Source organism: Mixophyes fleayi, chromosome 2, assembly GCF_038048845.1.
Source record: "Mixophyes fleayi isolate aMixFle1 chromosome 2, aMixFle1.hap1, whole genome shotgun sequence".
Taxonomy (NCBI): Eukaryota; Metazoa; Chordata; class Amphibia; order Anura; family Limnodynastidae; genus Mixophyes; species Mixophyes fleayi.
Window position 1 is genome coordinate 355,709,288 of NC_134403.1, and position 12,102 is coordinate 355,721,389.

At 38.4% G+C, this 12,102-nt stretch overlaps 2 protein-coding genes across 3 annotated transcripts in view; one reads left to right on the forward strand and one right to left on the reverse strand.

Annotated features, from left to right (window-relative positions):
- HUNK (hormonally up-regulated Neu-associated kinase) overlaps positions 1-12,102 on the forward strand; it is a 204,467-nt gene that overhangs the window by 39,289 nt on the left and 153,076 nt on the right. The window lies entirely within an intron of this gene.
- The window catches only part of SCAF4 (SR-related CTD associated factor 4), a 69,490-nt gene that overhangs the window by 20,039 nt on the left and 37,349 nt on the right, over positions 1-12,102 (reverse strand). For both annotated transcript variants that reach the window (XM_075197157.1, XM_075197156.1), the window contains exons 18-19: positions 7,928-8,011; positions 6,637-6,801 (exon numbers count right to left, since the gene is read on the reverse strand). In XM_075197157.1, coding sequence (XP_075053258.1) covers positions 6,637-6,801; positions 7,928-8,011 — 249 coding nt within the window. The remainder of the gene's footprint in view (positions 1-6,636; positions 6,802-7,927; positions 8,012-12,102) is intronic.

Consider the following 12,102-nt stretch of genomic DNA (forward strand, 5'->3'; position numbering starts at 1 on the left):
GTGCATCATTGTACAGTTAAAAGACAACTGAACTCCAATTCTCAGTGGATTTGCTTTTACTCCCTCTGCTGGCTGTGGTAAACAGATATTGCTATTGAACAAATTGTTCAAATGATACATCATACTGCCTTCAGTGAATTCAATAAATATCGGAAATGTAACTTATGCAACCTATGGATGTTTATGGCGATTTATTCTTTAATACAAGTATGGTATATTAGCCTCCTTTTTTCCTATGTCTATTTTATTAAGTATCAGGACAAGATATTGCAACCATTGCTCACCTTGTAAACAGTTCTGTTGTAATATCCAAGTTACATATAATATTACATGTTCTAAGGGTAAACCAGACTCCTCCCCTCGTGTTGCAATACTATATATAGTAAAAGGTTAATGTGGAACCTCACTCCCACCAGAAGTCAGTGACTACCCCCCATTAGGATCACCTGCAACAGATATATCTATGTGCACAAATACTCTACTCCTGACCAGCATATCCATGAGCTCCCCTGCATACTTAATACACTATGTTTAATGTGATGGCATTTTGTAGTGGACATATTACAGTATTAGGGAGACAGGAGAGAAGCATGGTAACGCAGAATTGCAGACACTCAAATGAGAGCTGGGAATGGAGCAGTGTGTAGAGATGCAATATCAGTATGATTTGGAATCTACTCAAATGTATTAAAAAAAAAAATAATAAAAAAAAAAAATAGTCATTATGGGCCGATTGCAAATGCAAGGGGAAAAAAAAAAATTGAGTGGAGAATAATTTTACGGTTTAGTTCCACTTTAAAAATATCTACAGTTTCAGTCTCCATGTGTAAAGATCTCCCATCTAGTTTACCTTCTAGGCTATTAACCCAATAAGTGACCGAGGTAGTAGGCACAAAAATGAAACTGAAAGCGAATTAAAATACAAAATGTTACTTGGATAATTAGGTGCAGTCAGTTAGCTAAAACATAAGTACAGATCACACACCTGGGTCTATTTTATGCACATGTAATTTTGATTGGAGTTGAATTTGATACAAAATGAGCAGATCATTTATTTGTTGAGTAGTTTATAGACTACTCTGTAAGAGTTCCAGCTTTGAAAATGTAAAACTTTATGCATTGTAATATGTTGCTAGCTCTAGCTAATGCTCAGTTGTCTAGGTGGCCGAACTTAATCAAGCAGTAATTCTCAATTTAATATGGTTACATATAACTGTTCCACAAATCACCCTGGTAGACCATAAAGATGTTCTACTAAACTAGTATCTAGTATAACTGTAGAGTAGCATTTTCAACATACCCCCAAGAGAAGTGTGATGGTGCACACACCAAATAATGGTGTTCATGTAATACAGCGAGTGGGGCACATCACTGTCCGTATATTTATTTTCAAGCAACTTTTCAGGCATGGAACCTCTTGTACTTACCCACCTATATTGTATCATTTGAAAAACACAATGTGTGTTCTGCCACCAGAAAATACAATTAGTAGAATCAGTTAGCCAACTATTTACATATTTGTACTTAAAAATGCTACTAGGACAAATAAAATAATCTTTAAATCAATATTTATGGACATTGGATTGAGTTAAAGTACAATTCCTAGAATGGCTACTGTTCCATAACAGTCAAAACTGCTCAATGTCAGATCCTCTATGCTCAGTGTATGAATTACAATGTAAATGGATGATATTTTGGTCCAGACGCATGGAGAGTGTGTCACGACTGATAATCATTACACAACGCACAGATTTAGAACCAAATTTTATTTATAGACACAAAACAATACATAGTGCAAAATTACATCCTTCTGGGTATACTGAGAGTTCCAGAGTCCCATTGTCATGACAATTACAAAAGGTTACTGCATCACTTAAGAGGTATATACTTAGAAATAACATTAAAACAATGTGTTAATTAATCTGTGTAACTGGATGTTTGTGGGATGGATAAGACCTACTGACTTTCAGTCACTAGCATTTAAAAAGACTTGAAAGCATCTATTCTCATGCAATCCACTCAAACTCTGGGAAAGTACCATAACTGCTAAAGTTACATTATTACATATAAGCCTTGGTGTAATGGTGCTGTAGTTCAGCTGCAATGCATGGACATAATGTATCTATATGTTGTATTGGAAACTGGTTTCAGATTTGCAGCCTAATCAGTTAGGGCTAGTCCAAGGTCACCTGTTGTGTCCAACAAAGGAATCTTATTTCCAGTTAGAAGTTAGTTGTCTTCTACATTTGCCAATTAGTAAACACTTCAGGGTATACATCTCAATAAAGGTATATTGTTAATGTGAGCCTTCCACTTTCATTTTAGTGATGTAAACATGTCACACGCTGTAAAGACTGATTAAGGCTACATACACACTGAACCTAAAATTGTGTGTTTAAGGTGACTAACAGAAGATAAGCACATAACAGGCATGGTGCCATATGACACCATGCCTAAGAGGCATATTCAATTAGCCGCGTAGTGCCTCCAGAATGTACGTGAAGGCACTCCGCGGCGATGAAACAGCGTGGATTTCTCTTCACTCCCATAGGGGTGCGGGGAGAAATCCACAATGTTGAGGTAACGGTGTACTGGAAAACATGCGCAGCCGCGATGTTCGGAGGAACATCGCAGCAAACTGAATAAGTTTCGTTTCATTTCAGTATGTCCGATTTGCATCAACGTGGCTGAAAACTTACATTCATCTCAATGGGAGCATATATACATTTTAACAAGCAATAAAAACAGTGTATCAAACACCAATGTGTACATAGCCTTAAATAATTGTCCTTTCATTAATCAGATCATACTTAATGTTAAATGGGGTGGGGGGTTCTTTTATAATGTGCCAGATATTAAATTTAATTAACAATACCTCAAGTCTAATAAGTATTATAAAGTGGCAACAGCATCTCAGATTGATATGAATGATCTGTCCCGGTGTAACATTCAAATTGTATGCCTACTTGGCAAAATTCCAGATACATTCTTACACTGGATTACAGAATACATTCTCCACAGACCCACTAACAAGTACTGTTATAGCTAATGTCTTAAGATACTGGTTTGATATTGTGTGGGGATCTTAAAATGGTTTTGCAATGAATTCTGCAGGGAGAGAAGCTTACCTTTCCATTCAGAAGAGTATCGCCTACGATAGCTTTGTTGAGTGCATAATACTGTTTGAACTGGTGACTTCTGACGAGACTGAGGTCTCAAAAAGTTCATATTGTGTTGGTTATGCTGGCCCTCATGCCTCAGTAGGAGCAGGACCACTGCAAAGAAGCTCCTTGCATCCTCTTCCTTGATACAGGATTGTTTCCTTGGCATTAACACAAGCTTCAGTAGCATTGGAAAATGCGTCCTATAGTTTTAACTTAAAAAGGATGCAATCTAGCTCACTGCTGTCCATTTACAGATATTTCAATGTTTCAGTGATTGTCCAATGTGTCTGTCTCTACAATTATTCTCAAATTCATTGAATGCTTTCTCCAATAACACAATGGTGATGTGAATAGTGCAAAACATTTGGTTTTACTTGTTCAGTTTTGCACACAAACAATATGAAATATAATTGCAACACAGAATCTGTACAATTTATAATGTGGGATATGATTGTAATACAGAATCTGTACAATTTATAATGTGGGATATGATTGTAATATAGAATCTGTACAATTTATAATGTGGGATATGATTGTAATACAGAATCTGTACAATTTACTATTAAAACACATGAAAGATTCTCAATGGACTCATAAGTGCTCTTTATATGTTGTGAATCTTTCAAACTCAGAACAGTTATGCCCTCATTAATATCTACAGAGGTTACCATCAAGATATGTACAAACAGAAAAAAAAAGTTTAGAAACCAAAAGATTATCCAATGTCTAATGCTGCACTCAAATGTAACCTAAGCAGGGAGCAGAAAGTAGGATTCTTTAATTTTGGGTTAATGACTCATTAAAAAGAGGTAAATGAATCCACTGCTAGAATAAACAATTAAATAAATGAAGGCAATATGGTGGATAGACACTGTAGCTAGGTATTTGATGTAGATTAGTTAAAAGATTTCTTGTCACCCTTTTTCATCCATTACACAATTACAATTTGCACAAAAACTCGATTATACGCCAAAGAATAACTATAATCTGTTTGTGTAGAGAGCAGAACAAAACATTGTAAATTATTGCTCTTCAAAATTTCTTGAACTTTAGCTGTTAATTATCTGAATTTATAAATCAAATGTACAGATTCGAACGCTGAACATTAACAATAAAAATGTAAACACTTCTAGATTAAGTATTGATATTACAAATAAATCCAAATCAATGTTGCTTTTTGTAAGCCTGCACTAAAGCCAGAACTACTATTTATAGTAGTGATGAGCAACAGGCAGCCCTAGGGCTTACAGCCCTCCAAGCTATCACCTGCGTTTCCCGGCTCCTTCCTATTTTATTGAAAGATCTGTTTATAGCTTGTTACAAGCTTTTTGAATGGGCCACAACTATGGTAGAATTCAATTGACTGCGTTACCCGTGAGAATGAGGTGGCCCACGCACTATTACCATTAGTACGGTAATTTTAACACGGACTTCTGCTCGCGGCTCAGAGCTGCGAGCAAAAATCAGCCTTGACATTACTGTACCAACAGTAATATTACACGGGCCACCTCATTCTCACGTGTGTGAGAATCCCTAGTGTGAGATATGTACAGTCAGCTAATTGGGAGACTAACTAGGCTAGCAATCAAAAAGTGCCCACAACACACATAAATGGTCCCAAAACATTCAGATGCTAAGATTTGGAAATAATCAACACTGGGATATTGGTCAGACTTAAAATTGCTGCTTATGCATTAGCCCAACAAAATAAACCATGCCTGTTTAGGCAAAACCTAGCTTTAGGTATGTGGCCTAAGTTTTAAAGTGCTCCTGGTATATAATTTAACACAATATAAGCGTTACGTTTAATGTAGTATATAGAGTGGACACAAGTCTTTCTTCTCTGACCTCTCCCATTAAGATGATCATGACCACAACATTATGAACCACTTTTGTCAAATTTCAGACATTTAATCTGCATTGCTCCCTAATGCTGCAGCCTGTTTAAGTTTACCACTTTACAATGGAGAGGTGAGGGTGGTAGATTCTTCTGAAGCAGAGGTGAATTATGAAGCACTGTGAAAAACAGCATCAAAGCTACCCAATAGTGCTGCTTTAAGGTTAATCTTCAGTTATCTAATCCCATAAAACCTGTAAGTGCGACTAATTCATTGTTCATGTTTTTATCTTTCACTGTCTCCCTTATACAAGCCGAACCACACCACCCATAGCTATACTCGTTATAAATGGCTTCAATATTGGTGGCTGATAACGCTGCTGCCGTGCAGTAACCACACACTTTCCGCACCAACAGCTACAATTGTTGTCCCACTACTGTCTATCGATTGTTCCCTGCGCTTCTTAGATTGTAAGTTCTTTTGGGCAGGGCCATCTTTACCTTCGGTTTCATTTCACTGTATGCAATTTGTCTATTATGAACCCCCTTAATTTACAGCGCTGCATTATGTAAAGTGTCAACATAAAGAAACGATAATACTAATAATGTGTGGGTAATCTAATGACCATCCAGCAAAACTGAACTTGTAAGGAGCATACTGAGCAAGTCTGGTAATATCAGGGAGGGAAACAAAGCCCAATGGAAGATTTTGTAACCCATTTTAGTTAAATGAAACGTGTTTTTAGTAAGAATCTTCTTCATTAAATATTGAAAATAAGTTGCAATACAAAAACAAAAGTGCCCTTTTCCTATGACTATCCGAACAGACTGACACAGCTCACTAGACATGATCATTATGAAACCTACATCAAAGACAATAACATTCCTATAAGTCTACATGAGAACATGTATCACATTACTGTTTTAGTCATGTATGATTCAATTATTTTTCGTGTACTATCAAATAATTACAGGAAAAAAAATCAGTAACATATCTGAAAGAATGCTGCTTACCCCACTACCAACTACATCAATAACCACTACAGCAGCTAAAACCTCAGGTAGCAAAATATTATGCTCACACCAAAAGGACACGTTCTAATCACTTCACAATACCATGTAAAACTTTATGCTGATCAATTCTTTTGCTTTAAAAGAACACTTGCATGATATAACAGCCGTTTTGGGGTGGTGTAACACTGGTGCTTTTCAAGCTAGCTCTTCCCCAGCTTTAGAAGCACTCATGCCTAATATTCATAGCATTGCAAACTCTGCTGAAAAAGCCCTTTGGTTTTTCAGCTCGCAGCTTTGAGCTCGCCAAGCTCTCCCTCTGACAGGGTCTGCTCAAATGTAATGCTTTTTAAATGAAAAGCTGTTAGTATTGAGTGCTTAAGTCATCTGCGTTTCGAACGTTGTATAAGCCCTAGTGTGACATCCTCTCCATTTTACTCACAGCCCCATACTGAAATAATTTATTTGTATCACACACTACTCTGGATTTGGAGTGAAAAGCACCAGGGTGACACCACCCTCATGTCTGACAAAGCATCTCAGCTAAAGCCAATTACGTTATATTCAGCAGTGGTTTTGATAACACAGGAGAAGTTTTGTAAAAGCTCTGTAAGAAAGACTTACCATGATGTGGGTTCATTGGCCCAGGAGCATTATTTGGCCCTCCTTGTGGAGCAGGCCCAAATCCTTTTCCATTATCATCAGATTCAATATTTTCTCTTCCAGATCCAAGAGGCAAAGGATTTCCTTGTGATACATCCAAGTCATTAGATGGAGCACCTGCAGTAGCTAAGAAAGAAAGATGTCATTCACAAAGTTCCCAGTATATCTACAAGTCCTGCTGAAAGTCTTGGATATACAAATCATAACGATTTCATCAATGAGAACGACATTTAAATCCCACTAAGTCCAAAACACTACACAATTTTTTAATTTAGAGGCTCCAGAATTAGACAATTACAGCAACACATTAAGGATTTTTTCACCTGCAGATGTTTTAATGCATATGCTCAGCCTTCACATTGCTTTTAATTACACACATTATATGTTAAAAAATACAAATGAAGCTATAAGTTTAGTAAAAGTCACAGGAAGGCATATGCAAGGCAACAAATTAAAGCAGAACTATAACCTACTACACAAATCTTACTAAGCTAGCGATTCCCCACTTGCAGGAGCCTTGGTGGGTGCTACGTGCAGCCATTTTACACCAGGTTAGAAAAAAAAAAGCAGATTTTTACTCACTGTAAAATAGATTTCTCTGGCTCCATTGGGGAACACCAGGTTAGAAAAATTTATGTGGTAGCAGATAGTGCAGATTTAAAGTCATAGGAATGTGGAAATAACTTTAACAGGCCATATCCACTTACATAAAGTATAATGCTTGTACATAGTATTTCTAATCAATTTTAGTGGCAGCTGTGCACTAAAATGGGGCAGGAACCAGATTGCATTAACTGCTACATTAGCCTAAACTTTAGGCAGAGTTTTCTATCAGGAAGCAGTAGTGTGCCTCACTACCTTTGCATTTGTGTTGATGGTATATCCCTCAGATTGTCTATCTTTTGCACATATGATTACCATAAAAGCTAAAAAAAAAAACAAACACACTTGCAATTAAGCTCCGCTGAAATTCAATGGAGCTCACATTTTTTGAATGAGCTATTGAAAAGTCATGGGGAGTTTAATTTTCTGGAAAAAATGCAGATGTTGAACTGGGAAAGTCTGCATCGAACACAAGGCAGACATCTTCATTTCAGTCTTGCAGCAGACATAAGAACGACTATTAATATAGAAAACATGTTCCCATATACGTCCTTTTCAAAGTCCTCCAATGGTTTAAAATCAAAATACAGAAACATATGTATTATACATACACATATTACCCATGATGTTCCAAAAGGCAGGCACTTACAAGTTGGGATGCTTATTCCAGATATAGGAGGAGGAAGAGACACTGGAGTCATTGGAGGGGGCATCCCCGGAGGAGGTAGAAATCCTAAAAAGAGCCGGAGGGGAGAGTGAGCAGGGGAGGGAGAAAAACAAAAATGAAACAAATGAAATCAGTGGTTGAGGTTTGTGAAATTCAATAGCCACCTCATTTTTATAGCATTTTCACATACTATTACATGTTGCCAATTTTCAGAGTAGGGGGTCAGGCTGATTTCTTCTTGACATAGCCCACAGAGGCATTGTTAGCCACTGTTTCAGCAGGCTTTGGCCAAATTAAATTCTCCTGACCAATACTGCATGACAACACAGAGTATTAGCCATTTAAATCATCATATAAATGGCACCAATAAGTTGTACATGTAACTGGCCTCACACACATTCATTTGCATCATGCAATTTATCTCACATAATAGCACATAAATGTTAAAGGTCTACTGGAAGATAAAGCTGAGTAACAGAAGAGACGCAGCCACACTAGTGATCAGTACCCAGGCCGCATGTTCTTCATAGAATGCAGCATGAACATGGGAAAATATAACTTTTTTTGCATCAATTAATAATGAGTCACCCAGCGTCCATTTATACTCCCTTCTTGTGTGTATGAGCCCTAAGGGTCTATTGTACAAATATATACTATATTAGTGATTGTTTTCCATATACACATACTACAGTGTGTATAAATCACTTACCTATTCTGAAGCTCCTGTCACCTTAGGGGGCAACCAAAGAGTTCTGTCTACAGCCAGGTCCCTCTACCATTTTTGCCAAAATCACTGGATTTGAAAATAGTGCAATAATCGACTAAAATCAAATGATGTGGAGTTTGACGCATAGTTGAGCGAGTGGTTTTATAGAGGACTCACTATATCCGCAAGCCTGAAGATGGTAGGAGTTTTAGAATAGGTAAGCGCTATATGCTCTTCTATAGAGAGCACAGAGAAAATAGATAGGTTTTCTGTAATAGTTTAAGGAAACAATTAGAAGGATGATTATTATTGCTTGTCCAAAATATAGGGATTATTTTTTCTTTTTTTTAAACTTGCATTCAATCTTTTTATCGGAGCCCACTAGGGTATAGAGAGGTTTAGCTTGAGTTTCGGGCTCTTTAAATTTAGCAGTATAAAACTCCTCCAACCTCTATAGCCCCTGCAGACTGCAGTTGGTTTGTTATATTCTAACCAAACCCCAAAGGATAGAAGGAGGAAGCCAACAATAGAGGGGTGGGGGGGGGCAGAAAAAAACCAAGACTGTTCAATCACAAATCAAAATAACAGTAAAATCATTAAATGTAAGAACTAAAATGAGAGAGTAAAGAGGTGGTTGTCCAATGTCCCCCAATAGACTCAGAAAAGGATTGTAAATGAGTAAAAACACCATCATCTTTCTCATCCTATAGGGAACACTGAACACAAAAAAGCTGCCCCTACAGGAGGTTATGCTCAGAAATTGTGCTGTGCCGCACCTTTAAAAACAGACAACTTTGATTTAAAACAATGTAGAATCTGTAAAACTTAGAGAGCTGAAGGCCAGGTAGCTGCCCAACACAGTTGCTCAGCAGAGGATCTGTACCGCCCAGGAAGCATTCACCAATCTGGTAGAATGTGCAGTCACACTTTCAGGAAAATGCTGCTCTGCTGCAATGTAAGCAGACAAATTACCAAGGTAATCCACCTAGCAATGGTCTCTCTCTTATGTGCATCAGATCAAAATGTAAGTTTGTCCTACACACTTCATTGGTCTTATGGAGCATACATTCTCAAAGGCCTGACAATGTCCAGAGAGAGAAGAGACCTAATCAGAGTATCCTGATTTTAGTTGGAACCTGATGTTTACTCTTAGTTGAAAGAAAGCTTTAAATGGGAAAAACCGCTTCAACGATTACGAGAACTCCGACACAGACCAGACTTACAATAAAAAAAAAAAAACCCATGTCAGCAAAAAAACGACAGCAATATTGAGACTTACCTGAAAAACGACTCTGGAGATATCCGATGGCATCAGAAGGCTGACAGGACCTCCTTCCGACTGGCCAGCTCTCCGGCAGTAGTGTGCGACGTCAGTGCGAGCTTCCTACATGTAAATTTAAAGTGGCAATGTCGAGACACCGCAGGTAGACTGTTGAAACATTGCTGCTTTAAATTTAAATGTAGGAGGTCGCACTGACGTGTCACACTACTGCCAGATAGCTGGCCAGTCGGAAGGAGGTCCTGTCAGCCTTCTGATGCCATTGGATATCTCCAGAGTCGTTTTTCAGTTAAGTATCTCAATATTGCTGTAGTTTTTTGCAGACATCGTTTTTTTTTTATTGTAGGTTTGGTCTGTGTCGGAGTTCTCGTAATCGTTCACCCCTACCCAACCCCAGAAAAACATCCCCGTCTTCACAATAGACAAGATATGGAGACCTTTAAAACCACAACTTTAAAACTCTCCTGGCTGAAGAGACAAAGCCAGAGGTCTGGCTTGACTTCCAAATAAAGAACTTTAACGCCACCGACAGAAAGGGTTCAAAGTAGGATTCTGTAGAGCTGCTAAGTCAAGATCCCAAGGAGATATTGGAGGATGTATGGAGGTTGAATGTGCATCACACTCCTTTTAATAAAGTCTGCACTTCTGGTAAAAGTGGCAGTTTTCTTTGAAAGAAAACAAAGGGGACCGAAACATGAAACGTCAGGGAACCATCTCTCAAACCACCAGCCAGACTCTCGTCCAAAAATAGCAAAAGACGGACCCAAAAGGGGTAGGAAAATTCTTGTTACACCAGGAGATACAAGTCTACCACACCCCGTGATAATTCTTGGCTGAAACTTGCTTTCTAGCCTTAATAATGGTTTCATCCTGTCAAAAAAACCCCATTGGCATTAAGGAGCATGTTTGCAACGGCCATTTGCTACTGGAGGGAACAGGTTACTCTACCAACAAAGCCATCGGATCCCTTGCCCTTGGAGTTCAAAAAAGATGCCATCATGTTGGTATCTAACAAATGTGCCCTCCCTCTTTTTTTTCACTCCCATTTTACATTCTGCTGAAAAACTACTTGTTGAAGAGACCATTTCTACCAGGTGTAGAGCATGACTGCTGAGAAAATTTGTTCTGACTATAGTGTTGACCACCAGACTCGCCACTTTCAACTCATTTACCGGGAGCTTTGACTCCTCTGGAGTCCAAAGACCCAGAAAGCAGCACTGAATGGTGACTGCCACTTCGCTAAAGGTTGGCATCCACAATCCCAGATTAAGGAATGGACCGGTTGAGATGGTCTGCAAAAGGTGCCTCAGTCGCTCCTCTGGTGGCTGTCTCTGGTGGCTGGTCAGATGATGGTGACAATTCTGGATGTAACTTCTTTACAAATGGAATGACTTAGTTCGCCAATGCCAATTTTTGTGTTAGAAATGTATTGATTTCTGATGCAGTAGGCATATGTTGAAGGGAATGTGTTTTTGGAACACAGGAAATCCCATGCTAATTAGGCCTTATTAGCATGGGATTTCCTGTGTTCCAAAAACACATTCCCTTCAACATATGCCTACTGCATCAGAAATCAATACATTTCTAACACAAAAATCAGTACACATAAAATGATATATATTGGTGCACTGCGCAACCAATTGAAATAAATTTATACAATAAGTTATTTATAAGTGATCCAGCCACAGCAACCTAACATACTTCACTAGTCCCTATAATGAAAGGATCTTCTCCTCCAGCAAGAACACCCTCTGCTATTCTGTGTCTAAAAGCAGCCTCAGGAAAATCATCCACTGGGAAGGTGTCAAGTGAAGTTTCTTGTAATTGATGATCTCTCACTTGCACGTGGGCAAGGGAAGATATGCCACCTTGATCAGCAGATCATCCAGGTAGGGAATGAGTCACCCTCTGGAACACAGAGCAAAACTGAAAATGATGGGACTGAATGACATCTGAGAAGGCACAGATTTGAAGATGCAAGTATATGTCCTTGATGTCCATGGACACCACCATGAGCTCGTTTTGTTCTATGCAGTTTATGACAGACCGCAAAGACACTATCTTGAACCTGTCAACGAAAAGCTTGATATTTAGGGACTTCAGATTCAAAATAAGCTGGACGTCTATCTGGTTTCTGGACCAATAAAGAGATTTGAGTAGAAACCAAATCCC